The following is a 14712-nucleotide window of genomic DNA, read 5'->3' on the forward strand; positions in this document are numbered from 1 at the left end:
TGTACAAATTATCCAGTCATATTGCTAGTGTTGTACAAATTATCCAGTCATATTGCTAGTGTTGTACAAATTATCCAGTCATATTGCTAGTGTTGTACAAATTATCAAGTCATATTGCTAGTGTTGTAAAAATTATCAAGTAATATTGATTGTGTTGTACAAATTACCCAGTCATCATTGCCAGTTTTGTACACAAATATATACCATCATTATAAACAAGAGGCCCATGGGTTGACCACTTCATATCAACAGACCGTACATACTGTATTGTAGTACTCAGTAGCAGTACAGTATTTTTTGTCTTCTTCCACACCAAGCAGCTTCCACTAGCTATAGTGTGTTCTGATTAGTTGAGTTCATCGAGCATCATTTGTTGGAGATGTTTGACTAATTAAATGAATAAGAAATCTGCAATAGAGTTTCGTCAGAAATATCCGACATGATAAACTAAAAAACAATTTTATTAGCTGATTGGTATACCATGTAAGAAAAACTTGTTGCAATCCATTGCTTGATTGTGATTCTAGCTTATATCATATTTAAATACTAATTTCTTGATGAATAGAATGCAGTAAGCACTTTGAAGGAATGTAATATGTTTCAATACCAAAGAAAAATTATAAACAATCAATCAACAAAACTGATGATCGATCAGGAAATTTCAACCCATTCCTATAACTATAATTTCCACATACGTATATATATACATAGACAGTAGAGCTGAAACGAATGTTCGAATGTTCACGAATGAATACCAATTCCCTGAATATTCGAATAGTGGAATCGTATTTGAATATTCGGTACGATATTTACTTCCCTTTAGTCCTTTGATCTGAAACGTTAACATGTACAAACGTTCCATTTGAGTTTGGGAGCATTTCCAGCTAAATTCCAATAAATCTTAAGCAGAATGCAGGGTTTTCCCTGTTAGTGTGATGTCACCAGGGTTTTCCCTGTCATTTTGTTTTAGGGAGTCCCAGGGACTCCTCAACTTTAAAATTGGGAGTCCCAGCAGAAATTCAGAAGTCCCATTTTTTAACTTTGTGAAATCGTCATGTTTACTGTTAACGTTACAGCCACCAAAGAAACGTCCGATCGTTCGCTGCATGGTTACAAACTTTGTCTACATCATAGTTGTTTAGACGCTTCGATTAGTCGAACGTAAGACTTTTACCATTTCAAACTCGCGGAAGACTCGGATTTATCCTGATCATAAATGACCTATATATAGCTATTACCAGGCCTAGATTTGTAAAAACATTGATTGATACCAGCGAGAAATGAACACGGCACAATACCGACAAAAAGTTGTTTTTTTTTAGCGATGTGGTTATGTAGTTTAATAAGACGTTTTCCCATGGACGCAAATACATTTTTTTGCGAGTCCTTCGTGATTTTTTTGCATCCGGGAAAACCCTGAGAATGTAAGCTATGCTTAGGGGTTTTAACGTACAAAGGTACTCTACATCCAACATAGCAAATAATTCCCAGGCCAAACTCATTGAAAACGTGTTCAAACGTCAGATTTCCGTTCCAATCCAGCATTCAGTTCAACATAAAAATACATGTATATACAACTATTTTGACATGAATAGGTTCCAAAATGCATGAATGAAAAGATGTAAACATTTTTCTGACATGACATCGTAAATAAGGTACAGTGCTGCTATCTTTCATATCCGTACTGTGTACAGTACTGTCAACCATGCGGTGCACCATATATATGCATTACATCAGTGTCAATAAAATGCTTTGAAACAATAGCAACATTCCCCGTTACAAGCGCTCAACCGACAGGAAAATTTACCATGTGGACAGTTTGCGGTCGTTTTATTTCATGTTATTTTACATACGGACCCAATGTAGTGAACGTTGATTTTTTTTATTATCTATCAAATATCTTATAACGCAAATATTCCTTCTCTTGACATTGACAATATGACAAGACACAAGCTCGTCAATCAGGTAGGCCAGCCGTATTGTCGTCAATAGACAAATTTGGTGATTTTTGTTTACGATTATTAAAGTGAGCTTCCGACTTAGTTCTGGCCATTCTTCAGTTGTATATATCACTGTTACTTATTTAAAGCTTTTCAGTCATCTATCAAGCTTAGTAAATCAGAAATAATTACATTTTCTTAAGTGCCGACTGTACACTCCCGAATATTCGAATACTATTTGAATAAACCAAATGAATATTCGGATGCCAAAATCTGCTATTCGTTTCAGCTCTAATGGCCAGTGTAGTTTCACTATAACACCACCAATATCTATTTGGCACTTTCCGAGTCTGGAAGCAAATTTCTCTGTAGGGTAAAAGAGTGACTACATTTACAATAGGGTACATCCTGCAGTATGTGTTTATTCTAAAATATTATTGGACATACACCCTGGTTTTAAATGATACTAATAACTTGTAGTCATAATCTGTTGGATGTGATTACACACTTGGAGTAGCTATTGATTTTTTAGCTGGTCCACATCATTGTGCTATGAAGCATATGCACAATACTCAACTGCAGAGACTATTGATTTCACATCGGCTATAAAAGAAACCACACTGTCCTTTACAATAAATTCCCCAATATCGAAAAACAGGACAAAATGCTGCTGAGGAATCAGTTGGTCAAGTCATACAGTCCATGCATGTTAGATTGTCTGTCTGTCTGGGGTTTTGATTCAATGACTGAACCTGGTGTACTACGGAAAGCACAGATCTGTTTTAATTTAGAGAATACATTTCCCGACTCTTCTAGCTTTGTTAACCTTGAACTCCTTATGCAATATAAAAATGAATAATACAGAAATTTATATCCCTTCTGACTTTTAACATTGTGTGTTACTTTCGCTAACCAATGGAATGCAGATTCTTTATAAACCATTAATTACACCACATATACCTACATGTAAGCCTATCAGTATAATTCAGTTCTCAACATAGGCAGTTAAACTACCGTGTATACCACAGTACCAGTTGTCGTGTAGGCCCATGTGTAGGCCACTCCAACTGATTTAATGGGTCAGTAATTTTAATGGGTCAATGACTACAACAATAATGTTATTGGGGCATGGTATGATATCATTTACACATGTATCTTACATAGGAATTTTAGTTATCTGAAACCCCTACCTCTCCAGTTTTATCGTTTTATTTATAGCAGATCTTAAAGTCTGGTGTTTGTATCTCGTGTCAACTGACAGAGGTTACACTGCCACTTTTGTTCCAGTCATTACTAGTAAATCTGACAGAACATATTGGAAACGTGATTACTACTTATGGGTGATATATTTGCCCGAATTGAGAGAAATGTACATTGTGTCATTACCTACAAAACACCGGCAGCACATAATTATTTAGATGTAGGCCCAATACACAGCGACTTACACAGATGCGAACATTTTATAAACAAGTGTCAGTATCACAAACGGGAGTCGGAATTCTGTAAATTGAATTTAGCGCCGAGAATGGTATAGTCTGTTTGACAGTTTATGAGTAATCGACCTGAATGATAAGATGGAGAATCCCATATGATCAAAATATAACTCGTTTTGCGGAAGTGAGCCATCCAGTGTTTTTTAAATGTAGAGATCATGTAGGGTGATTTTTATAAAGCATTTCGCGTTCGAACAACGACACAAGAATACGCTGAAATCCATTATCTGGGAACTCCAACTATATCTTAAACATTTCATACATAAGGAAATCTCAATGCGATAATATTTAGCTTACCCATTATGAGAGTTTCGTCCGCTTCGATTTCATTCACCGCCAATGTGGTTCCTGCGCATGCTTACATCAATATTTAAGCAACTTCCGCTAAACGAACCTGATCGACCCTTAGCTAACGTTAGACCTTGCGGTCTTGATGGTTGATATGCACACGCGCTTTAGAGCGATCGGTCATGCAACAAAATGCACCTGGCATAGGTCTTTCTTTATATGAACAAGAGAAGAGAAGCCAAATTAGAGTAATATTGTTCGACTCGAGTAAACATAATATGTATAAAGGGAAATAACTCTTACTTTTCAGTGGGACATCAGACAACAAAAACCTCTAAAAAAGATGGCCCATGGAAGGCATTTCCACAGCAAGTGCCTGTGGACAAAATGGGAAATGATCACAAATGAAATATATTAAACTATCCCACGATTATACGGCAAATACTCATTTTAAAAGGAACAGCCTTTTTTGGTACACACGTGTATGGCGCGGGAAGGATGTCATAATTAAATATTTTTGCCAAGGCAAAAATAAAATATTGCCTAGTCTAGGCAAAATTATTTCTGACTAGGCAAAAATCGAATATTGCTTAGGCAAAAATATTTCTGCCTAGACAATATTCGATTTTCACCTAGGCAAAATTATTTCTGCCTAGAATAGGCAAAAATAATTTTGCTTCGATTATTGCCTAGGCAGAAATCGAATTTTGACTCGGTACAAGAACCGTACCAACATTTGTTTGACAAAATACCGGTATTTGCAAGTAGAAAAACATTAAAATATGACGTAAAAAACTCGACGAAACAGTTATTTTGTTCAGTTGTTTCAATCACTTATTAAAATGATGTCGCAACTTTACCGCTATTTTCTATGAAACGGCAGACCGATTTACCCCAAAACACCCCAAAACACCCCAAAACACCCCAAAACTACCCAAAAACACCCAGAAACTACCCCAAAACACCTTAAAACATCTCACAACATCAACACATTGTATGAAAACATCATTAGAAATTGATATGTATATGTTAAGATATCAAATACAGCTATTGATACCTTCTTTTGTTGACTTATCGGCGAGTAGGGTTTTGACGGCGAGGGAGATAACTCTTACAAACAGTCATACAATAAAACCGGCAAGACAATTATCTAGCGTAGTTTGTCGATTCACGCACATTTATCTTCCAGACATTTTTTTTTCATTTACCTTATTAACGATTGAATTATTACTATTGCTTGAATTTGATGTGTTTTCTCATGGATATGCTGTTCGATGAAGCATATATGTATATAAATTTAAATGTATGTGTGTGTGAACGAGTATAGGGATATCGAGGACGTACGTACGTACGTACGTCCTCGATATCCCTATCGTATCGTATCCCAGCGTACGTACGTACCCTGTACGTACGTACGTGAACGAGTATAGGGATATCGAGGACGTACGTACGTACGTACGTCCTCGATATCCCTATACTCGTTCACACACACATACATTTAAATTTATATACATACATACATACGTACGTACGTACGTACGTACGTACGTATGTACGTATGTATGTATGTATGTATGTATGTATGTATGTATGAAGATAGGTGATGGTTTTCTTTTTCTTTTCTTTTTCTTCTTGTTTACTCATCTCCATTAACTACTGTTATATATATTTTTCATTTTTCTACTTATCTATATCAGAGACCTATATACTAGTATATAGGTCTCTGTCTATATATTTATTTTTTTGTTAATCTTTTCTCTTCTTGTTAGACATTCTCTTCAATAAATTATTCTCTATTATAAAGCAAAATTCTCCTCTCAGGTATGATCTTTCTTTTCCATAAATTGATAATAAACATTCCATTTTACTTTTTCTCTACATTATTATATTTACAACTATACCACTAAAATTATTAATAATATCTCTATTATGAAATATTGTATTTAAATTAATTCAAATGATTTATTGAATAAAATATTTTGAAATGAAATATATGTATATACATGTCCGTTGATTGTGCAGACATACTGAGAAATCACAAAACAATAAATGAAGATTGACATTGTGACGTGTCTATATGCTATTGCACTCTGACTTTGTTGGTATCAAATACATGTACATATCTTGCTACCTTCTATATCTATATCCAGTGGCGTAGGAAGTCGTCAAAAAGTGGGGGGGCAAATTTTTTTTAACCTTAAATTTTACGCACTAAACAAATCGTATGCCATCTCCGCAAAATTAGCCAATAATTATCATTTCAACATCCCATGATAATTTTGATAATTTATGTAGTACAAAATATGTTATTTACGCAAATCAGAATATATTATTTATGGCAAAACATGAATCACCAGGCCCGGCCAGGATTTTCGAAAGGGCTGGGGGTCCAGTAATTTAGTAATAATGCGAGCGCCGTAGGCGCGAGCCTGTTTTTTTAAATTTTTTTTTTTTACGAGGGGTCTGAGGGGCCGCCCAGCGGGTCCAGGGCAGCGCCCTGATAGGGGGTTCAAGGGGGTCTAAGCCCTCCGCGGAAAATGAAATATAGCACATTTCCAATAATTCGGAATCAGGCGCAGATCCAGGAGTTTTCGAAAGGGGGGGTCCAGTAATTAAGTGATCATGCGAGCGCCGTAGGCGCGAGACGATTTTTTCCCCTTTTTGCGAGAGGTCTGGGGGCCGCCCAGCGGGTCCCAGGGTGGCGAAGCCCCCCTGTGTATCTGCAATCGAAAGGGGGGGGGGGGGGGGGCAGTAATTTAGGGATAAAGCGAGCGCCGTAGGCGCGAGCCGAATTATTTTTGTATTTCCTCGTACCTGTTGGTAATTATTATCACTCGATTCACGTTAAAACCGCGCATTCTTATTCATGTTGTGTTTCTGTCTTGTTCTCATTATGAACTCAATTAACTTCACAAATTATCATCAACTTATTGAATCTATGTGATGAAGTTAACCAAAATTTCGTATTAAGATATAAATATTGACTTACCAGGCTAGTGCAGACGACCGACACACAGGTCTGAGGATTGATATACTAGTATAAAAGTCGGAATGTTCCGGATGTACAAGATAAGGTTTTTATCGTTGCCTTAATATATACAGATATTTATCGAAATGAATATATAAATTTGTGTTTTTTCCCCTTTTTTAGATTTTGGATGTCAAAAAGTGGGGGGGCAAAAAGATATGTTTGCCCGCCCCCCCCCCCCCCCCTGCCCCCCCCCCCCCCCCCCCCGCTTCCTACGCCACTGATATCTATATTCTATATCTGTATCTGTATCTCTATATCTATATCTATATCTATATCTATAGATCTCTATCTATATTCTATATCTGTATCTAGAATCTATATCTATATCTATAATATCTATATCTGTACTTTATGAAAACTTTTGCATACTAAAATAAAATAGATATTGTAATTTGCAGCTAGTTTCTTATTAATATTCAGGTAATGTTCTGTTCACATGTGACAAGACACCGTGACGAGACGCCGACTCATCAGCGGTGCGGTCTCTCGCCCGGTAATATGGCCCGATTTTGTGTTAATGGTTATTCACGTACCCCCTTTTCTGGGGATTTGAAAGTATTACTTGCCTAGAGACAGTCATTCCATGTTTATAAAAAAAAAAAAAACATACTAATACATGAAGAGGTATCCCAAATGATATGGTATACGGGGAATCAGGACGTTTCTCATTAGTAGATATACTTTTTATTTTGGCATTAATTAACTACAGATGATGAATTATCAAGTAAATTATATGACAAAATGGATGTATTTCATTTAAAGTGGTTATGTATGGTATTTTGAAAAAATACAAGTTAAGATCGGCAAAAACTGAAATACATGTATATTGTTAAACAAAAGCTAAATGATCAGGCTATTCAAAAGTGGTTTTGTGGATATCGAGAAGAGAAGTAGAGGGCAAAATGATATATTATTCAAATGTATCTTTGGTTTTGATAATTACTTGACTATACATTTATTATTTATAACATATAATAATTTAATTTTGTATGAAACACTCATTTTCATTGGCTCAAATAATTTTGTTATACCTCCATAACAAAATGTTTGACGTTGCGAAATGTAACGTCATTTTTGATTGGCTGATGACGTTGCGTAATAATTTATCACAGAAAAGAGTTCGCCAAAGAAAGTGAAATATCTTGGTGTGTATAAGACGAAATTAAATTATAAGAATTAACATTAATTATTTTTTCTGTTATACAGTCATAACATAAAAAACTGGAGTGTACTCTCTTCATAAACCGCTTCGCGGTTTATTTAGAGTACACTCCAGTTTTTTCTGTTATGACTGTATAACAGAAAAAATAATTGATGTTAATCCTTAATTATTTAGGTAAGATATCTGATATATTTATAAGATATCATTTCTTTATAATGTAATGATACTAAATCATTGATATGATAGAGAACAGCCTGGCTTATAATATTTGAAAATAAAATTTAATTTTGTGTTTTGTGTTAAAATTGTACGTATGTGTCCGGAAAGTTGGTCGTGTAGCGACTGTTCGACACGCCTGATTTGTCGGTCGTGTAGCGACTGTTCGACACGCCTGATTTGTCGGTCGTGTAGCGACTGTTCGACACGCCTGATTTGTCGGTCGTGTAGCGACTGTTCGACACGCCTGATTTGTCGGTCGTGTAGCGACTGTTCGACACGCCTGATTTGTCGGTCGTGTGCTGTTAATTAGGCTATTGTGTATATAACGGAGAAGTGAGGAGTAATTAAATGGCCATCCACCGGCCAGGTGTTAATTGGTCCCAGGTGTGGTATTGATATCGCCTAGGGGCGTAATTATACGGCTAGATTAAAGGAGAGGGCAAGCTTGGTATATGTGATTTCGGCTGTGATTTTAATTTTAATAAAACTTGGTATGGTTGCGAAACCATGAAGCATGTTTTCAGAAGCGTGCCCGATGTAAGCATACCTGCATAAACATACTTTAATGTAAAAACAATGGAATTTCAGTCAATCAGGTCTTTTTGTATTCAGTAGTTTTCAGAAATCACTATAAAATGACCTGTTAACCATCAGCATTAACAGTATCCCACTGTAACTATGAAAACATCTATCCTGGCTTTACTTGTAGTTTCGTATCCGTATGTCTCATTTTTGTTGTGCGTGTTGAAAAGTCGAAATCAGAAATCAATAACTTACAAAAGATTTAATTGTCTCTTTAGATGTCATATTTCATATTTTTGTATCAAAATATGTAATTAAATCAACGACCACGTGATCCGTCTGTTCACGTCTGATCACATGATCAATCAGTCAAAATGGCGCCTTTTGGATACGGGCTTCATCCGAAACTCTGTAGTGTGATGTTTGTCACTAGAGTAGTTATCAACACGAATTAAAGGCAAGTTGCTTACAAGTTGTTAATCTGTTTGAGAAACATTTCATTTCAAAATATTTTATTGTCAACACAACAAGTATAAATTTACATTGAATATCGTACAGAATTGGTGTTGGCAAAAGGGATTGGACAACAGGCTCAGCCTATATTAATCCTTTCCTATAAATTTCCAGTTTAGTGAACATGAAGTAGGGAAAGTCAATAATTGATATATATAAACAAAGAAAACACATTCTCACTCACTCTCACACTACCATGTACTCATGATATATTTTTTTAAGTTGATTTAACTTTTGATGATGGTGGGCTAATAAATGGACAAAAATGTTTTAGCCAACTCTCGAAAACGTTTTAGAACATTTGAATTTATGTCGGTAGCTAACTCCTGTAACGTATGCAGACATACAGCGTACAATGTGTCTGTCAAAGTTATTGTTCAAAACTGTAAAACTTCTTACATTGTAGAGATGAAACATATATATATATATATATATATAAGTGTCAAAGAAGTAATATGAACAGTATAATCCAGATAACACTGGATCCTCACATAAATGTATGGAGGATACGAATTACTTGTAATGATTATATGGGGCAAAGAAGTAATTTGTTGTAGCCAACTACTTACGTTCGTTCATACCCCGAGGGTAGCAGGTTTGGAGATTGGTGATCCAGTATCTTTCTCTCTTTATCAGTTGGAAGGATATGCAGGTGGTCGCCATTGATCACTGTCCTACCTGGAATGAAACTAAACGTCGTTCCAGAGGAAGATACTGGATCACCAATCTCCAAACCTGCTACCCTCGGGGTATGAACGAACGTTAAAGACGTCTTCTGGATATACTCTCCATCTGACCATTATATCTGACAATTCATGTAGTTAATTATTCAATTTGTTAAATTTTTCATAATTGCTGTACTTTTTGGGGCATCTATTCATTGTTGCTCTTTGAGACTCACATTTAGTCGCCTCCCGCCATCATGCAGCAGCATCTAGGTCCGAGTTGGTCCGAATCGTCTGTTTCCAGTAGCGTCCTGTAGGGACACTTCGGCATTCGTATTTCTTATATTTTCAGTCTTGATAAATATTTGTAGCAGTTTTTTCACACCACTCTCTATAATTCTTATGATCTAACACATATTTTTCTAAAGTTTTTCAGACTTTTTCACGATATTTAATCAATCACTGTAGAGACGATAATGCAACATTTTTTTTATATAAATGCAATGTCGTCCACTAGCAGTGTTTAGGGACGAATCGTCTTTGAACTCTTCGGAATACTTTCAGGTGCGGGGGAATTCAAAATATCTCTGCCGTTGGTCGCATAGCGTTCTAGTGTTTGAACATGATGCAGTCACGCTAGTATCCGCCTTCGGCCCACGTTTGCCGAAGGGTTCATTGTGGTTTCTCCAGTTACTAAAACATTATTCTTATTGTATTATATTGTATTTCCAGTACTTCTTATATATATTATGTGATTGTATTTGTGATTTTTTGTGTTTTGATAAAGGGGCGGATTGCCTCGAAAATTTAACAAACCTTATTGTTTACACTGTTTGAATTACTTCTTTGCCCCATATATATATATATATATATATATATATATATACACACACACAGATTTATGCTTACAATGTTATTATAATACAATATGTACAGGATTAACAAAATATGATCCTTTGACAGGCGGCTCATAATACAAAAAACACAATATAAATCATCATAATTATAATTGTATAGCTCTATTTTTCCGTTGAAAGAACATTGTTTGTGTTTGGTATTTCCATTGTTCATTTAATTCATACTCAAAAGTTGTAACTATGACTAGGTGCTGTCATGTATTCAACATATCAACAATTATATGCGTTCTTGTTATTTCTGTTTCAAATTGAATTACATGTATACTTAAGTGCACAGATTACGTCTTAAATGTAAAAATACATTGTAAATGTTGAATAAAAATTTAACCTGTCATGTTAAACAATATTAATAGAACCATGTGAATAACAATACTATTCTAATACACAACAGTGTAATTGACAGTTGTTTGTAGATGATCAGTATAATAATTAGTCTTTGATAATGCAATTCAATAGTACTAGTCTCTGTGAACTGGACAAGTGGAAGTTTGAAACTTAATTGGACAGTTAAGACCGTCATCAGGATGGTTAAAAGCATTATGTTCATCAGGACGGTTTAAACACTTAAGTATGAATGTTAACTACTAAAACAGAAATTTGTTTGAAACACTTACGTAGAAATGTTTAACTTTTTAAGTGGAAGCTTGCTTAAACAATAAGTAGAAATGTTAAACAACCTAACTAAAAGTGTTGACTTTAAACACTTAAGTGGATATGTTTAAATACTTTAGTAGAAGTTTGTTTGAAATTTAAATATGGTTAAAACCATTGTGTACATCAAGACAGTTAAACCATTAAACTGTGTGTCCATCAGGATTGAAAACCATTTCATCTAATTGGCTTTAAACTCTTGAGAAGAAATGTTTAACTACTCAAAACCTCACTCCTGAATGTATCTACCAACAATCATGTTGATATCAGTTTAATTTCTCTTCTTGCTTTATTTCAAATATCACCTTTTCATCTGACTAACGCCTCCCTCAGTACTTTCAGTACTTTGATTAAAACTATATTTGATTTATATGGAGACAGAGGGACACACAGTTGATTTAATATCTTGGTTTCTATACATAACGAATGAAAAATAAATTTTCAAAGATATCAACAATTAAATATATATTGTATACGTTAAAACTATTTAGAAAATATTTATGACGACCCCTTTTAATCGCCGATAGGCCAACGTTGGAATACAATAGCACCGTATTCGATAACTGCTAAAATGTTGTCTGATCTAAGTACACGAATGATCTACGAATAAGCCCAAGTATACTCTTTTCTTTATTTACTGCTTGTTGAATGTAAGCGGCGAAAGTAAGATCTCCGTATACTAGCACACCGATGTCTTTTCCTGGTTATATTTTCCAGATCGATCTTCTCCTCACCAGATCCTTCCATGTAGTAACTCCTCGTGTTTTTGCCATTGACTGAAAGTACTTTGCGTTTTTGTGGATGGAACTTTAAGAGCCATATATCAGACCAAGATTTTAGTATATTTAGATCTTTTTGAAGTAATTCCTCATCATTTTCATATTTGATATTACATCATGTATATCTTAGTATCGTCCGCAAATAAGAATGTTGTGGATGTTGCGTGTTCTGGTAAACCATTTATATAAATAACAAACAATATTGGGCCTAAAACACTTCCTTGTGGTATTCCGCTGGTTACTTGGTGTTCATCTGATACTGCTCCATTAACCACTACCCGTTGTTTTCTATTACTTAAAAAGCTTTCTATCCACGATATGACTCGTTCGCTAATACCGTAGCTTCTAACTTTTCCTACTAGTCGTCCATGTGCAGCTGATGTGAGACCTTATCGAAGGTCTTCATGAGGGCCATGTATATCACATCAATCTCTCCTCCTTGATCTAAAATTTTAGTCCAATCCTCCAGAATAATTAAATGTAGCGCTGATGACCGTTTTGACATGAACCCAATTTGCCTATAACTAAACATATTATTTGTATCCATATGCTTAATAATTGCATCGCGTATTATCCTTTCCATTGTTTTACCTACGATGCTTGTGAGGACTTACAGGTCGGTAGTTTCCAGCTTCTGTACGATCCCTTTTCAAATATTGCCGTGATGTTAGCTTCTTTCCACGCTAATGGTACTTTACCAGATTTCAGTGATTTGTTAAAAATAATACTTAGAGGTTTGCATAAGACTTGTTGAAATTCTTTCAATACTTTTGGGTGCATTTGGTCAGGCCCCTGAGATTTGCTTTCGTCCAACTTTCCTAGAATTTTCCTGACGAGTTCCTCACTACATATTGGATCCTTAAACACACTATCTGTTGGCCTTGTTTCCATGGTTGGTATTTATCTTCCTCGCGGTTCGTCCGTGAATACACTACATAAGAATGTAGCGAAGTACATCAACTTTGTCCTTGTCACCTACAGCCATTTTTGCGGTGTCACCATTCAAGCCTTTTAGTTCTGATATGCCAGCTTTAACATTTCTTTTTGAGTTGATGTATTTCAAGAATTTCTTAAGGTTTTCTGTTATATTCCCTGCAATGATTTTTTTTCATTTCCCGTCTAGATTTCCTTAATAAGCCCTTGACTTGATTTCTCAGCTTACAGTATTCCTTACATTTTAGCTTGCATCTTGTTTCCATATATCTTTGCCAAGCCCTGTGTTTTTTGCTGATTTTCTGTCTGACTTCCTTAGTTAGAGGAATATATCTAATGTTTCTCTTCTTCTGTTGTTTGGTTTGTGGAATATATATATCCATACATGTGTGAAGCAGTTCGAAAAAGTTGTTGTACATGTACATTGTACATAGGAATTTTCATTTAGAAATATATCCAATCCTTTTATGGAGAGTTCAGTTTGGGTATCCGTTTGTCCCTATTTGTATTTTCACATTCTGGGGCTCTATAAATGAATAAATATGGAGATATAGGGTCACCTTGTCGACATCCACGTTTAATATTAAAAAATGAAGATAAATTGCCCCCCCCCCCCCCCCTGATTTACAGATGAATTTGAACCATTTTGAAAAATATGAACCCAGTTCTTTATATCATCCCCAAAGTTAAAAAAAAATCAAGCACTTTATCAATAAAATCCCCACTTACCGAGTCAAACAAAGGCTTTTTCAAAATCTATTGTGAGTAACATTCCAGGAATATCATTCTCTTCTGCATAGTGCATAATATCATATATAACTCTAGTGTTTTCACCTACATACCTACCTGAAATAAAACCAGACTGATCAGTATTGATAAGTTTATCTAACACTTTTCTTATTCTATTTGCAATTGAACCTGAAGCAGTTTTATAAATTGTATTCAGAAGTGAAATGGGTCTCCAATTCTTCAAGTATTGTCTTGGCTTATCTCCCTTTGGTAAACATGTTATGATTCCCTGTTTTTGTGTAACAGATACATTTTTAATATCAAATCCATATTGAATTGATCTTACTACAAAATGACCTAATTGTTTCCAAAATCATTTAAAGAATTCTACTGTAAAGCCATCAGATCCTGGACTTTTAGTATTTTTCATATGTTTTAGAGTTTGAGATACTTCACTTAAAGTAATGTTACCCTCTAAACTGTTTGTTTCTATAAAATTTAATTTTGGTATATTATTTACATTAAGATATTCATTCAAATTTATATTTTGCAATAATTGGAAATTATTGTCTTCTGAATACAATCTTTCATAATATTGCTGCACTTCATTTAAGATTTCATCTTGATTCCTGATTATTTCTCCACCATCTTTTTCTATGACTGGTATAATTTTTGTAACAAAATTCCTATTTTCTAAATTGAAAAAAATACCTGGTAGGTTTTTCACCTTCAACCCATTTTACTTTAGACCTCAAAATGTTCCCTTTAAGTTTATACTTTGTAGTTGATTCTAATTCTTTTTGGTAGGCCTCTAATTCTTCTAAATTTACCTCCTCCTGAGCTTCTATTTTTATAATTTTTTCCCTGAGA

General features: G+C 34.9%; 1 protein-coding gene across 1 annotated transcript in view; it reads right to left on the minus strand.

Moving 5' to 3' along the window:
- LOC117337883 (septin-7-like) overlaps positions 1-3817 on the minus strand; it is an 86447-nt gene extending 82630 nt beyond the window's left edge. The window contains exon 1 of the mRNA XM_033899028.1: positions 3732-3817. Within this exon, the coding sequence (XP_033754919.1) occupies positions 3732-3734 (3 nt within the window). The 5' untranslated portion in view covers positions 3735-3817. The remainder of the gene's footprint in view (positions 1-3731) is intronic.
- Between the last annotated feature and the right edge of the window lie 10895 nt (positions 3818-14712).

This window comes from Pecten maximus, chromosome 11 (genome assembly GCF_902652985.1).
Source record: "Pecten maximus chromosome 11, xPecMax1.1, whole genome shotgun sequence".
In the NCBI taxonomy this organism is placed as follows: Eukaryota; Metazoa; Mollusca; class Bivalvia; order Pectinida; family Pectinidae; genus Pecten; species Pecten maximus.